This window comes from Prinia subflava, chromosome 5 (genome assembly GCF_021018805.1).
Source record: "Prinia subflava isolate CZ2003 ecotype Zambia chromosome 5, Cam_Psub_1.2, whole genome shotgun sequence".
Lineage (NCBI taxonomy): Eukaryota > Metazoa > Chordata > Aves > Passeriformes > Cisticolidae > Prinia > Prinia subflava.
Genome location: NC_086251.1, coordinates 9,358,442 through 9,375,069, shown reverse-complemented (window position 1 = coordinate 9,375,069; position 16,628 = coordinate 9,358,442). Strand labels below are relative to the sequence as shown.

General features: G+C 36.9%; 1 protein-coding gene across 1 annotated transcript in view; it reads left to right on the top strand.

Moving 5' to 3' along the window:
- ELP4 (elongator acetyltransferase complex subunit 4) overlaps positions 1-16,628 on the top strand; it is a 135,522-nt gene that overhangs the window by 30,580 nt on the left and 88,314 nt on the right. The window contains exons 5-7 of the mRNA XM_063397971.1: positions 237-376; positions 8,363-8,447; positions 13,289-13,477. Of these exons, the coding sequence (XP_063254041.1) occupies positions 237-376; positions 8,363-8,447; positions 13,289-13,477 (414 nt within the window). The remainder of the gene's footprint in view (positions 1-236; positions 377-8,362; positions 8,448-13,288; positions 13,478-16,628) is intronic.

Here is a 16,628-nt window from a genome sequence, read left to right as displayed (position 1 = left end):
TGACTGCACTTTGGTGCTGCAACTTGGAATTGGAAAGGTTGAACTCTGTGTGAAAAATTCAAGTATGACAAGGGCAGAACAAAAACTTAGTAGTAACTATTATACTGTTTTCCTACTTGAAGTTCTTCTGTAGGCTGAATGGAGAAAAACCAGAGGTTTGAAGTGTACTGCTAGTTAATTACTTTCTTTTGACAGATAATAGTTGAAGACTGTAATCAGTATTGTTGTTTCCACAGACCAGCCCAACAACATATACAAAGTTTGGCCATTATTATGATCTTTCTAAAAAAATGTCTCCAGAACTGCGTCAGTCTGTAAAATGTCACAGTTTTTACCTCCATGAAGAATTGTCTTTCGAGCCTAAGATGAAGGCTTGGTAAGTTTTGACACTGTGGTTCTGTTGTGTGTTTAGATTTTGCATGCATGTTGGCAGGAAAGGGTATTTTTGCGTCCGCGCTTGCTGAGAAAAACGCGATGATGATGGAGGGGGTGAGGAGCAGTTGGGTCCCACTCAGTGCCACACGCCTGGAGGGGCACAGAGACAGCTCCGAGCTCTGCTCCGGGCTGGGGGAGGGAGCACGCTGGCACTGACAATTGAGGCAGACATTACTAGGACAGCCTGGGCCAAAGCTGCATGTTCAGCCCAGCCCTACTGACAGCCGAGTGTGGGGACTGGGGAGAGCTGTTCCTGTCTGTGTGAGAATCCTCCCTGAACACCGTGCCTCAGCAGCTCAGAGATGGGCATGTCAGGGGGCTATCAGTCTTAAAAGGATAGCTTAGTTTGTAGGGCTTAGGAGACAGGCCATCCTTGACCTACATAGCTTAGAGTGCTAGATCAGATTAGTTTAAGATGTGCTTTTACTCCTTACATCCTACAGCTTCACCTAAGGAAAATACAATATACTGTGAATAAAATTACAATCACTAATTATGTCTTACAAAACATTTCCTATTCAAACTCTTCTCAGAATGAATAACTTATTATGTTTATGTCTGTCAGCAGTGAATTAAGGAAGACCGAGAGAAAATGAGTGACAGTAGCAAAGACTCATATTAGCCTGTAGACACACGTCCATTGTGTCTTTCTTGGAGACACTTCAAGTCAAGTCAAACATCAAGGCTGGGCCAGCAATTTCTTTGTCCAGCCCAGTCACTGAATTTATATAATAGTATAATTTATCTCATTTATATAATACCTAGCTTTATAGATCACAGTATATATGGCCAGCTCCTGGAGGCAGTGTGGGATTCATTGGGATTGATTTCCACTGCAGTGCACTTATATAAAACCTCAGATTTATGAAAGAAGTGCAGTACAAACCACCTTTCTTAGAGCTGTAGCAAAGCCAAAGCTAAGTCTCTCTCTAATTTGTTCTGTGTTACATGATCAAATCTCACTGCATTGTGAAGCAAATTCTTGTGATAATGTAAAAAAAAAACCCTTTTAGGACAAAGCAGAGAACTTCTTTATATAACAAATATTTGAAGCAACTTTGTTTATATGTTAATATTATAATTTTAGTAGCAGAGCATAGAGGATGGACACAAAAATATCTGACAGGTTGCAAGTGTTTTTACAGTTACTGAGCAATTTAACTCACTTTCTCTTCTCTAGCTCAGATGAATACAATGACTCATTCCACTATATGGCTGTCAAGTATTAGTTCATTTTACATTAAAATCAAATTAACTCATCAGTATAGTATAAGGAATGGACTTTATGCATTTGATTTTATAAGCCTTGTTTAATGCTGATATTGTCCTTTTGTGCTAGCCTGATAAAAAAGCATCGTTCTTCCTATGTGAGTTCTATTCTTTTTTTAGTTTAAATCTAACAGATCAGATTTCTGTAATTTTCTTGGTAAACTGGTAGAGCAGAGAGTGATGAGGTGAGGAATGTGATCAAATGAAGCTGGGCTTTGGAAGGCTTATCTCCTTTTCCTCTCCCTGCCACCTCAATGTGGATCTCCTTCAAGAAGCCTCTCCTGAGGAAATGAAGGAATTGTGGGAGTAAAGGCAGGTGCCAAAGGAACAGCCAGCCACCATTCTAAACATTGTCATGCAGTCTAAAAATGATGTGATAAGGCACAGGGAGGAATAAAGACCCCACTGGGAATAGTGAACTCCTAGAAATCTGTGGGAAACATAGAGTTGTGTAAGTCTCTTTCTTTACAGTAGATAATTTGTCTTCTGACTTTGCTTATTGTAATTTCTGACCACAAACATAGTTGGTTTTGAATTCTCTATTTTAAAATTCCCTATTTTAATTAGGTCAGTGTTAAGACAAGGTGGGAAGGAAGAATTTTTCAAAATTACAGTCCCTGATATAAAGCTTCAAAAGAGGGATGGAAGTTCTTGGAAAAATTGGAACAGAGTTAAAAGTTAACATACAGAAGATGTAACTCTGTCTTCTGCAGTCATGGCCTACAGTAAATTGTAGTGGTAGAAATACGGACTGGAAAAAAGGAGATGTTTTTCTAATGATTTGCACAAGAAGTTGCCTTGCAGACACAAGTTGGGAATATTGTAGAATCTGCATCACTAAAAATGTCTAAGGACAAACTAGATAAACATCAGTCAGACTTATTGAGCTCTTTTGCATCCCTGTATTTGTGATTCTTTTATTCACATTAGTCATGATGTATTCAATCCCTAATACTAGGTATGAATGTTACCAGTTATTTCACTGCTCTCAATGAGTTCATGTTTTTACAGAAACCAAGCAGATTGCACTGTGTTTTTTCATCACTGCATGTGATGAAATTCTGAAGGAAGCATTCTTTTCTCAAGGAATGAAAACAAGCTCACAGTCCTCTCAGCATGATCTCATTTTAAAAAGTTTCTAAAAAGAGGAGGGAAGGGATTTTATTTTGCTGGCTCTACTGTTTGGAAAATCAGTTGAATGCTTTAGGCTTTTAAACCTAGCTTCAATATATCATAGAATAGTAAAACATTCTGTTCTCTTGGTAACTAGACAATGATTTTAAAAAAAGTAGTCACACGATAGTCACCTTCCAGTTGAAATCACCAATTTGTATTAGATCTTATTTTGAGTTTCCTGAAGGTCTTTTTGGGAGCCTGGGCTCTTGCTCTGAGTTACAGTGAATGAGAAGCACAGCCATGGCTGGTTAGAATGTCTCCACTTAGAGTAAGTAATTTCTTAAGCATATGGTTCTCAGGCTATGGTTAGAGCCATACCCCAAAAAATCCCTGTTGACATAATGCTGACTGCCTTTCTAGCATTGCAACATCTCTGTAGTCCATCATGCTGATGGTACCTCAAAAAAGTACTGACAGCCTAAAAGGAAATTTTTAAAAAATTACAAAAATTACTTGAAGTTCAGAGGATGTTTAAATATATTTTTTCTTTCAATTTTTCTTTCTTTTAATTTAATTTATCCAAAGAAGATTGACAAAAAATTAACAGTGGAAGCTGACAAATCCTTCAAAAATAAGGAAGCGTTTTTTTAAATGGGGATAGTTCGTAATTGAAATAATTTACATTAATAGGCTCTATATTATGAGATGTTTGCAGATGATTTAATGACTTTCTTAAAGGGTATACTTTGCAAGATACATATCAATAAAGATATTTCTGAATGAAATTTTCTCTTAAAGTGTAGGAGTGCAGACCAAAAGCAGTGATGTGTTGTGGGGTTTTTAAAATCCAAGAATGTTTTGCTTTTGTCACTTAATACCAAGGTTGAGTAGCAAGTGGAAACCAGTAGTTTGTCTAGTGTACAGTTTTCCATAAGTGAATGGTATTGTGGTTGAGACCTGATGCTTCTCTATAGTACCAAAAGTTGCAAAAATTAGGAATTAGCTGAAAAAGAGAACTTTTCCATCTTCTCAAAATGTTTCCACGTTATTTTATCTTGTATGTTCCATTCTAAATATTTATAATGTTGCAGAGCATGGCAACATTATGGTGGTTTGATCTCAGGCTGAAATAAATTTTTCTAGTCCTGTAGCTACAGACATTGAAGAGGCACCTTCTCTCAGATACTCATCAAGGGAAGTGTACCTAACATTCCACATGAAGGTCGTGAGCAGTGATAACTTCATCCTTCTGAGGAAAGATTTTAGAAGCTCAGGGTTTGGTATTTTTTAATTGCACTTTTTTGATTAAATTATCATACCTATTGATGTGAGCAAGGTGTCCCCTAAGTGGTGTCCTGTTTGAGTGGGGTTTCTTTCTCTTTTCCTGATAGAGACCTGCTACTTTTGTATGTAATTAATGTTCCTCAAAGAATGTACTTAATGCATAACTTGTTTAGATGCATCCAGAATTCACCTTGTTGACCAGCCTTACTTTAGCCTTTACTTTTTAGTTTTGGAGGACCTTAAGATTCACTTTTCCTCCTTGAAATTTGGGACATGTCTTTCTCCACCCTCCTTTCCTTTGGAAAGAGGTGGAGAGCAGGAAGAACAATTCTTTGTCCTGTTCTCATTTCACCATCCCAGGATGTAACAACAGATTATGCATTTATAGCAGTAAATGTACAAGAAAAGTAATGCATTGCATCTTCTTATACAGCTTACTGTATAAGAAACTTGAGTATACTGAACATATATTTTACAATCCTTGGAAAAACAATGCTGCACCTTTTAATAAGAAAGATCCTTTGTCATAATGTTTTGTGACATGAAAACCATGTATTTATAAAAAGGACCATATCCTCTTCATGCATCTAAGTCTCCAGCACCACATTAAGAAACCCATTTTGTTTCACCTGATCTTCAGTGAGTGAACTGTCTCTGTAATTGTAGCTAATGTCTTTTTTGAGATAATTACAGAGCTTCTCTTGCAGTATCAGAGATTTAGGGACTTCATGTGGGCCAGAAACTCTGGACCCTTTTGAGAAATCATGTATATTTTTACGTATGTCCCTCTCTGGCTATCCACACAAGTATTTGGTTTCTGTACGGGCTAGGAAAGAAAGGTGATTTTTTGACAGATCAGATTAAAACTGACCTTTTACTTTGCAATTAAAAATTGGTTTTGGAGGGTATCAACATCACTTGTGCACCTTAAATTTGAATCAGTCCTCCTTTTCTTTTTTTGTGTATCTGTTTTTTGAGGAGGGAGAAGCAAAATGTTACTCTGTAAACTGGCACCTGCCAGGCAGTGTAAGTATAATATTCAATAGCCATGTTTGCTTTCTTTTCTGCAGTTCTGGGACCTGATGGCTAAATTAGACTACAGGGCTCCCTTTGGATAATCACTCAGGAAGGACAGGAGTTCATTTCCCCGTGTGCAGTGGTTTTGGTTCACTAATCTGAGATTTCTTGGCCAATGCACCAATTTATGTGGTTTTAGTGCTGGTCAAATGCCAGTGCACCTACTACAATTATTTACTCATTTTAAGATTTAGGAGGAGAGCAAAGCAGGCTCAAAACCTTAAAGGATATAAAGAAACTTTATTAACAGAACTAAAAGAATAATAAGAATCAGAATAAAACCTTCAGAACATTTCTCCTCCCCCCACACCCTCTTTTCCTTCCCACTGACAACAGAAAGAGACAAAACTTGGGATTTTCAGTCCATTTAATAAAAATTAATTGAACACAGATTGTGAAGCCAGTCCTCCTAAAGGAAGTGGTAAATGGGCCTGGATGTTTGGTGCCAAAAGGCATAAACCTTCTCTGCCTTACCTCATTTTTATGTTGGTGCTGGTGCTTATGCTAATGCTGGGCCCAGATTTAAGGGGTGTGTGGCTGACAGCAGATGTTCTCCAGTGGTTGTTGCCAGGATATTCTGGTGTCCTGGTCACTGCTGGGGCTGGTACCTAGCAGGAAGGCAGGAATATCCTCTCTGGTGACTCTGTGCATTGCAGGCAACACTTATTTTATGCCTCTGCTTCCAGTCTTTTTTTTCAGGGCAGTTACCAAACAGGGTTTGATAACCAAAGGAACCAAAATAATTAAGTTGTAGTTTTTCAATAATACTTGTAAATCTTACCTTAAGAATGTATGTGCTTTTGAAAAAGAATAAATTTATCTAGAGTCTAGTTTTGACTTTTGCCTAATGGAGTCTCCTTTTCCATAACAAGGCTATTTGTCATACCCTTGACAACCTAACCTTTGTTAACTGCTTGGAAACTATCAGCAGAGAAGTCAGAGCCTTTGTTGTAACCAGGTTACCTTTTTGCCAGCTCCTGCTTTATCCATTACTGAAGTGCTAAACAGAAAAAAAAAGAGTAAAGAAGAATTGTTTAAACTCATTATCAAAATCAAATTGTGTTTAGTAACAAAACCAAAAAAAGACTAGAAACTGGAAAATAAGAAATATCTTATTTCCTTCCGTAAATATTGTGGCAAACATTGCCAGAAGGGTAATACAAACTTGCTTTTATAAATAGTGTTTCTACAATATTTTTCATGTTCTTATTTACATAAGATGGGTCAAATTCAAGGAAACCATGAACATTTTAGAAAGAGGTAGAAGAGCACTTATTTTGACATTTTTAAAAAGTCTACAGCATTACATTCTTTTTAAAAATTATTTCCTTGTTGCAAATCTCTTTCTGGTAGATTAATGGAAGATGTATTTTATTTCTTCGTTTTAATGTTGGGATCCTTTAATCCTGATAGTGCTTTGGTTATTTTATTCTTCTATCCACCAACTTTTAAAAACAAGTTAGTAATGAATCAGAAATCAGCGAATATTTTGATTGCAGTATGTTCTCTGGCAAAAAAAAAATTATCTGTTCTGATGATTCAAAGACACAGAGAGAGAATTTTGGCTACTGTGGGAGTCTAAAGTTCATCCTATAAACTGACAGCTGCCAGGCAGTGTAGGTAGAACATTTAACAGCAATTCCTTTTGTGACTGGGAAAGTGATGGACTTCAGAAGTTGAACTTCCCCATTTGAAGTGCTCCTTTTTTGTATAGCAAAGCAGACTTTACCCATGAAATATCATGTTAAGATTATATACTGCAAGTTAATTTTCAGCTCTGAATTTCATAAAGGGTATTAAATTATTAAAGTACATCAGTTTAATCAGTAGCCTCCTAGGGTACTAAATCTGAGATGGAAATAAATAGAGTTTAATTTGGAAACTCTCCTTTGTGTTTATATCAGAGGTCATCTCTTAATGGTTTTTGACACTGATTATTTCAAAACTCAAATTTATTAGAACCACATGTCTTTTTTGATTGTAGATGTTTATAACTCAAGTATATTTGAGGGCTGGGGTTGTGTGGATACTGTTTTCTTAAAGGAAACATAGATTTTTGAGATGAAGAAACAGTGCAAAAGACAAATCATTGCAATTTTTACATGCTTCTCAGAAAAGTTGAATTCTCTTCTGTGACAAGGGATGAAAGCAAGTTTATTTTATTCATCAGCAAAATGCATTTGGATAACAGTGTAGGCTCATAGTAAAGTAGTGGGAATAGTTTCATTAGTATTTGGGCCAGGTGGTCTCTCAAGGTGCCTTCCAACCTGAGCTGTTATCAGACTAGACATACATAAATCATGGAGCAAAATAGAATAATTTTAGAGGTAAAAATTTCAGAATAACCTGTCGTATTTCCCCAAGAAGTACAGCAGGAGGTTTGAATCCTCAGCCCTTGATGGTAGTTAGTGAGACTGGAAGAAAATGTTGAAGCCAGAAAAGACAGAAGGGTTTAAGGTGCAGTGAGGAACCTGCATCAGGCCCAGACACCCAGCCCAGTGTGGTCCATGGGATTTAAGAAAACAATGTTTCTTCTAAAATGAAAATGCCCTTTGAAAGTAAAGAGCTTCTGAGTCTGACAAGATAATTTGCTGAACTTTCATTTTGTTTTAAGTCTGCTTAAATCCACTTTTAGCCATCAGTTTGCTTTTGTTTGGTTTTCTGAATGTTATATTTTCTAAACAATACATAGAATTAATGCTACCTCACAATTTTGCTGTCATGCAAATAAAGAAGTGAAAATGTATGAACATTTTCATAGAAAGTCAACTGTTCATCAGGGCATTGATTAGGTATACTTGGAATAGCAACTGGGTAGATCTGTCAGTTACAGAAGATTAGTACTGGGATGTAATGGTTTCAACTTTAAGTTGATACGTTAAATCATTAATCTTCTAGACGTAAGTGAGCCTGACATAATTAAGTTATCTTAATCCCTAGAGATTTTAGCTTTCACTGAATGTCTGAACGCTGAACTAGTTGATATGGAGCAATAACAACTGCTTATAATGTCAACTTTATTCAAAGAGTTTGGTTTGGGTTTTTTTTCCTCTCTGACACCTCTTTTCTATGTGACACTTGCACTGAAAGCTGCATCTGCTCATATTTATTTCTATACAGCTGTTAGAGACATCTAGGAAAGTATTAAAATGTGTAACTGAAATATTTCTTTTACCAACAGGAATATGAACAGTGGTTATGCAAGGCTGCTTCAGTCCATTCAGAGGATCATCTCTCAGGAAGGCTTTGATGGCTCTGATCCTGAGGTACTGAAGACCCTCACACTCCTCTTTAACCCTGTAACTAGTGTTTTCCTGCTTTTCAAAGGTGGCACAAGGTCCTGGAGAAATGTTGAAGGAACAAATTGTTTCTAAGCATTGCTAAAGTACACAAGCAAAATAAATAACATTGTTCACGTTTTAAAGGGTTTTTTTGAGTTTTTACCTGTTACAGGTATGCAGGACCATGTGAGAAAGATATGTAAGACAGCATTAGTAAAACGCCGTTTCTGTGCAATTAGCTAATAAATGGATGGCCAAATCTAATGTAAATAAGCAAAACACATTTTCACCTACAATATTTGGTTTTGGAATTATTGCTTTAGTATAATGTGTTCAAGATTCTTGAGATTAAACATTTATCCTTAAACTTTCAGATTTTTTTATTTTTGTTTTAGCTGGTGTGATTTTTTTAATTAATTAAATGGTGGTATCTTTATGTGATAAGCCTTGGAAGAAAAGTAAAGAAATAAGGATGCTATTTCAATTTGCAAATCAGAACAGCTTATCAGCCTTCCAAAAATCTCTGTACTCCTCATAAAACATAATATGGGTAATCAAAAACATTTTATTGTAACAACATAGGCTGAAAGACCTTTTCTAATTTGAGCAGTGCCCTATCAGGTATTCTTTGTCATACTCAGTAGCATGGCAGTCCTTTGGAGTGGATGGAAATAACAAATTGTATATATTGATGCTTAATATATAGTAATTATTGCTGTGCAATAGAAATGTTACTGCAGCAGAAGTCAGGTAGCATAGACACTGCGGAGCCTGACATGATTTAATACAACACTGTGGACCAGTCCAGTATCTGAGGAATCATTTTTGCAGGGGAGATGATGCTGGGAAGGATGTTTTCCTGTCTCCCAGTGTAGTTTAGAAACATTACCTGCACCGAGCACTTGTGTGCAAATGTCGGTGGTTGTGCTCAGCGCTGTCTCTGCCGAGATGTCTGGGAGGGTTTTGCCTTCCCCTCGGTGGCAGTGCCAGTCTGGAGAAGGCCATTGGTCCCTGCCAGGCCCCTCTTCCCACGGTAACCATGGCAACAGGGATGTGTGTCATCCTCCTGTGCTGCACAGGGATGCTCCTCCTGCCTCAGAGCCCTGGGTGACACAAACACCCTGCCAGCCTCCAGCCAGCCAACAGCCTCCTGCCCAAGACATCAGCCTCTCATTGCTTATTTTTCTTCATATATACATACCTATAAAAGAAAATGAAGGTTTTTCAGAGGCAGCATTTGGGTGGTTTTTCTGGTTACAGGTAGGGAAAGATTAGACATCACCAATCATTATTTTCTCTACTTTTTGTCAATTGTTTCGAAATGTCTTACTAGTGTCAATAAAACAAAACCAGAACTTCAACTGAGATGACTGTAACAGTATATGTTTGCCAAATAATACATATAACTTTCTAAGATGAAGCTTTAAAAGTTAGAAAAGTCCTTTTTCAGGCCAGTTTATTGATCTAGAAAGCCATTAGCACTATGTAATTCTTTCTGTTTCAAGGGAGGTAAGGCATATGATTTCCTGGAGTGGTTTCTATTACTTGCTTTTGATATTCTACTTTTCCCCTTGCATCATTTTTTTTGTACACTTAAATTCTGTGCATTTAGAAGCCTTTTATAATACACACTTCTTAAAAATATGTCCAGACTTGAATGTAGCAGTGGCTCAGAACACACCTTGGATCTTTTATCTGCCAAATCTCTGAGCAATTCTCCGCTATTTCATATCCTCTACTATTTACTGAGCCTTCAGAAGTGCTGTTTAAGTGGGCAGGTGTGAAGATTGCAGAGAAAAGAGCAGCCTGTATTCTGGACCTGTGTATAGTTGCCATATATAATCATAGAAGCTTTTGAGAAGTTTGTGCATGTATGCCCCCTACCCCCAAATAATCCTGTACCTGACTGGTAAAACTTTCAGATATTTTTGGCTACTTTCACTCAATATGCCAATGATACTTAGATTTACCCCTCGATTTGAAGAGGAGTGTGAAGAAAATGGAGTAGAATGTGACCCACCTCAGCTGAGAGATGGTTTGACACAATTAGGAAGATCAGTGAAAACTACCATTAGAGGTTTAGTAGGCCTTTGATAAAATGGTCAGGCACCTCTAGGACTTGGCACAGTTAGTTAACATTGGTTTTATTGAACCATCTGCAGGTGGCCATCATAGGTTTATTGTTTTTTACTGTCTTGCTTGGCTTTGTGGACCTTAGGACAACAATTCCTGTTTGAATTATGAGGATACAGAAAAGTTTGGTCAAAGTTGACCAAAGTAATAACTCACTTGTTCCCACTGGCTGGAATACCTTTGCCAAGGTCTAATTGGAAAATCAGAGTTTGAATTACCTATAAGCCCCAAATACAAGCATTGGGTTTAAATCCTTTCTAAAACCTCCTAGTAACTCTTTACTGCTGATCATTAAGTGGGAATCCTTCATAAATTGATCATGATATTAAGTTATATAGAATAGTGCCTCTTTGTTTCAGAGTATCTTGGGGGTTTCATGTTTGACATCAGAGCTTTAATATGCAACTATTTCCTTAACATTCCTTTTTTATACTTTAGGGGCTTTCAGGGTAATCGTTAGGTTGTTTGGAATTTTTGTTTTGGTTGGTTGGTTGGTTTTTTCTTGTTGGCTTGGAGTTGGGTTTTCTGAATTCTTCATAATCAGAATTTCTGCTGCCAAATCAAACACTGTTACAAAAATTACATGAAAAAAAGAATTTTAAAAAATTAGAAAAAAATTCCAAACTTTCAGACTAATGTGAATATAAAAGATCTAGTGGTATATCTAAATAAATCTTATCCTACTCTTTACAGCAGGTTGGCTGTGGGACAATATTGGACTTACACTTTTCTTAGATTTCAGTTTTGGAATAAACTCTCAGGGTTCTGTAGGCCTGACAGAATGATGCTGGTAGAAGTTCGATTACTGGCCAGATAAATACATCTGATATTATCTGGTGTTTGAATAGCTTTATCTTTTACTTCTGTTATGATTTGATGTTGTGAAATAAGCATCTGTCATCCTCTCTCCAGTAACAGAACAGTTTTTTCCTCTGTATGTTGTTTTTATGGATGTTCATCATAAGAAAAAATATTTTTCTCATTTAAAAAGTTTCTGTAAACTTTATGTATGTTTGTGTTGAAATTTTGAAATACCATAATGCTCTCTCTGCCTGGTAATATCCATGATATCTGGATAAAACAGTTTTCTTAAATGCTTAGGTTTTTTTCCTGTTGCTTAAGTGCATGTCAAGAATTGCCTGAATCTGCTCCGATCAGAAGTAGTTAAAGAATATTAGGCTAAAACTTCTCTTTTTGCTATTGTTTTTTCTGATCTGAGGGGAAGCCATACAGCGAAGTCAGATTGTGTTGTAATATCCTGTCCTGTTGTCTTGATCTTCACACAGTAGTGTAAAAAGATCACTTTTCGTAACTAAAGCCTGCAAAGCCGGAGCCTAAAGAATCTGCCAGAGCTGAAACATGGATTGCTTCCCCAGGGACTGGAAGTGAATTGGCAGATCAGCTCCCTGTGTAAGACACACAAGTGAAAAATGCAGAGCCATGTGGGACTAAGTGTGTCTCACAACCCAGGCTCTGCCTGCCCCTTATGGATAAGGAAGCATTTGGAAGAGGAGCCTCTTGTCTTGTCAGAGCCTCTTGCTCTGGATTTCCAGAACAGCTGTGCAATGTTTTGACTTTATAGTTGCTGTTTATTCCAGCTGTTGGAAATTAATAGCTACAGTTTATCAAAACACTTTTCTGTAGTGAAAAGTACCTGCAAGCTTTTACTTATCAAAACCAGTACTTATATATATGTGTGTGTGTATATATAAATAAAGCTGGTCTTTATGTATGAACCCTGAACTCTAGAAATGTTTCTTTGATCACCTTGTGCAGAATGTCTTTCGACAAGGGCGTTTTTTGTCTCTCTCTCAGCTATTGATAGCAAATATATCTAAAATCCTTTCCAGAGATCACCAGGAAAGGTTACATCAAATAAGCAGGAATGAGAGTTATCTTCCTGAGAGATAGCATTTTACCTTGCATAAACAAATTACAACTTTGACTTCATAATCTGTCCCTTCCGAAAAGAGCTTTATCATAGCCACTGCCTCTAAAGCAGACCAGAAACTCTCATGTCAAGGTGTGGTCCTTAAGGGACAATCTGCTGATGTCCCCATCAGACTCTGTGTTTCCACAGCTGTGGCTACAGCTCCCTTTATTAGTGCGAAGGAATGGAAAGGAACATAAATGATTCTTGGAGACTTCTAGGACAGTGACAGGCCCATGTGTTGGTGAGCTAAGGCACTGACCTTGTTCACTCAGAAGGAGCATAAAAAGTGGATCTGAAGCAAACAGTCGGAACAGTCAGGTTATGAAAGTGAAGCGGCGGAAAGGTGAAAATAGAGGGAGAATTTGTGTCTGATTACTCCCAGGCACTTCCAGCAGACTGTCCTAGAACTGGGAGAAACTACTCCTCTACATGTTTTTTAAGCCAGTGATGGAGGAGAGAAAGGATATTAAAGGTCCTAGCGTTACTGGATTTTATGTCAGAATATACTTATATTCAGCTGGTTAAAAAATACAAATTAGTAGTTCTCAGTATTTCCATGTCCATTACTTGCTTATCCACGATATCTAAGTAGTGAAAAAAAATCACTGAAATCACAGTGAAAAAAAATCCATTAGCAATTTTTATCAGATCGACTGAGATTACTGATTACATAAAATACACAATTATTATGGATGTGCATTCTAGAAATTGTATTCCTCCTAGAATTTAAAAAATAATGTTGTTTTTTTTTCCCCAACAGAAAAAACAAAGGAATGTTTTGCGGATAGGAATTCAGAGCCTGGGCTCTGTATTGTGGGGTGATGACGTTTGTTGCAGTGATACTCCTGAAGGTCCTCATAGCCTGACAAAATTTCTCTATGTTCTCCGTGGCCTCCTCAGGAAATCGTTGTCAGCCTGCATCATCACAGTGCCTGCTCACCTTATACAGGTAGGAATGCTGCTTTTGCTGGATTTCAGAGCTGACACATCACTTAGCAAAAGTTTAAAGCTTATAATAAGAAGACAAATGCAGTTCTGGACATTTTTAAAAGGCTTTTTGTTCAAAGTGTGAACTTAAAACATGACTATATCTTTATACTTTGGTGGGAGAGTCATGCTGCAAAATTTACAAAGACCTAAGTATAAAATTATTTTAGAAACAGTTATGCCAAATGTGGGTCTTATTCCTTTTTTGAAAAGCTGTCAAAATTTCAGAAACTGTATAATAGCAGAGAAAATACTTATAGTAACCTCTCTTTCAATCTTTTTTATAACATCTCTGTGAACTTTCCCAGTGCTTTCAAAATGCTTTTTGGAGTATCGATACAAGGATTTCAGTCCACTGTCTTTATCTAAAATGCTCATTATGATGATATCTGATCTTGTTTCTAAAGCCAGGAATTGAAAGGTGCAGGTTTTCTGTATTGGTCTAATGTCCCTTTGTATTGGGATTAGGAGCAAACCAGTTATGGCATCAGTCATCTTCCCAACTGCAAAATCAGAAGCAATTAACAGCATTGTTCCTTTCAGTATATGGAGACTTAAATATGTCTTCTGAAAATAAACTTCTTTAGCCCAAGGAAAAATACAGATAGTCTTTTGTTCTGTGAGTGGCACTGTAACTCACAAAAGCAAACTTATTATTCACAATGAACAGAGAACCTATCATTTTAGATATTTGATTTGATTATTGTAAAAATGTACTGGGTACTCATGCAAAATATTTTCATAGTAGATGAGTTTATCAATAGATCAAATCCTGGCTTAGGTAGGTACATGACTCACATGTATTGCATTTTGTTAAATGTCTTTGAATATCTGCAAATGTTATTTAGATGCCAGTAATTACTCCTCCAAAAACAAAGAAGATCGATTTTCTAGTTTTACCATTGTAGTGAAAAGACTGTATTTCTCTTGCAGTACATACCTCCATCTCCATAGTTATTTTTAAATGTGAGGTGGCAGTCTGCCTTCAGAAAGAGGGACAACTAAATTTAATGCAAGAAATAGAATTTGTGAAGGTAAAACTATCATCCTACTTCTTACACACCAGCATTGCCTGTCCATAGTTGGGACATACAACCTCTTCCTTTGTAGTCTTCTTTATATAGCATGCCAATAAGAGGTATATTTGTATTTTAGAGAACAATAGAAGTGTCTCTGAGAAAGAAACTGAAGTTTGTTTCAAACTTACTTGAGAAGTTGATTATTGGTTTGTGTTTATAAATTCCAGCGAGTTAGGATTGAAATTATATCTCATTTTTTAAATAACTGCGTTTTTTAATTTTAACAGCAAGTGCTAGAATATTCTGAATTTAAGAAAAAGGAACATTATGTACATTATGTGCTTAGCTGTCTTAAACAAACAAAGGCGTTCATTTTTATCTTTTTTTTAAATGTGAAACTTGGTGTATCCTTCTTTAAGCACCGCACTGTGGAGAGAGCTGTCATTAGGAGGAGCAAAGCTGCTGAGGGTTCCTCCTAGCCCGCATTACGGAGTTCCCAGAGCCCTGCTGTGTGGTTGTTGCCCTCTCCAAGCAGGCTGTTAAAGAGCCCCTGGGAGCGTGTGTCCAGCCTCCCTGGCACTGCTTAATTGGTGAGGCTGGCGCGATGAGAGCACAGCCCAACATGTGCTCGCGCCGGCCCGCGCCGCAGACGGAGCTGCCTTATAATAACAGCAGCTGCTCACATTCTCACTGCACAGCTCCTCTCCATTCTGTTGCTGAGGGCTCTTGCTGCAGTCAGAAAGTAAAGGAAATATCTCTTCTTTCCAGCACAGAGAGAGAGAGAGAGATTGGGTTGGGTTTTTTTTCAAGTGTGTTTAATTTGATCAGTCAGTTCTGGCATATGCTTTATCTGTTAAATCTTCAAGGTAGTGCACTGAAAGCATAGAGAATAAAGAATTCACACTGTTTTTCTGAAGATGTAGTAAATTGCCCATTTTTTCCCTGAACTACTGTTGCTGTACTTCCCAGTTTGTAGTTTGGCCCCTAACTAAATTAATCGAGTGGTCTCCAAGTAAATTCTTCACATGTGCAATTTCCATGAAGGACATGTAAGTTAAAAATCACATTTAATAGAAGTTTTATCTGGATGATATATACAAAAAGATAGTTTTGTCTTTACCTGCTTTGTCATGAAAAAGTAGATTTTTGGTAGTGACATAACCTATCTTTTCTGTCAGTCTCCAATACTAGTACTCCAGTGAAGAAGAAATAAAACAATTGGCAGTACTGATTTTTGACAGGGACAATCTCTTTTCAGCCCATACTAGTTCTGGTTTTTATATGAAGTATATGAATAATGCATATATATGTATGTATATATATTTTTTGAAATTGTTTTCTTTTATGGATTTTGCCAAATACTTTGCATGTTGTACTGTGACAGGGAGTTCGCAAATTAAGTCTACCTGGTTTCTTTCAGAAAGTTTAATTTTGCCTTTACTTTTTATATATTATCCTATTTTTTTGCTAGTGAGACATTAAAATGATCCTCCCAATTTCATATTTTTTGTGTTCTGGTTTGTAATTTTTCTCATGCTGCCTTGTTAATCTATTTCTAAACAGCCACTTTACCTTATTACAGTAAAATAATACAATAATGCTATTATTGTTCATTCACTTTCCCTACATTCTCATGTTTGGTTTGACTCTTCAGTGATTACAGAGTAATTTTGTTCTTTCTGTTTTTCCCTCTGTGATACACATGCACCAGTGTGGCCCTTTCATTATTCCAGCAATTCATTGTCTTAGATTTAATAATTTGGAATTGCATTTATCCAAAGATAATGCTCATTAATCCAGCCTGATAGGACAGTTCATGATGTTCTGTAAGGCTGTATTTTGGTAAAAGACACAAGTCTGCAAAAAAAAAGTCTGTTTGTGTGTGGAGTTTCTCGAGAATAGTTGGAAGAAATTGTAGTCCACTAAAGCACACAGATTTGGGGGGTTTTATTGATGACACTTCCAGGGCAAACAGTACATGAAGAAAAAAGAAAATTCTCTTTTCTCAACCACAGAAATAGGAATGCATTATTCTGGAAGAGGGTTTCAAGAAAATGACACAAAAAACTTATCCAATTATGAATTTTATTCAGG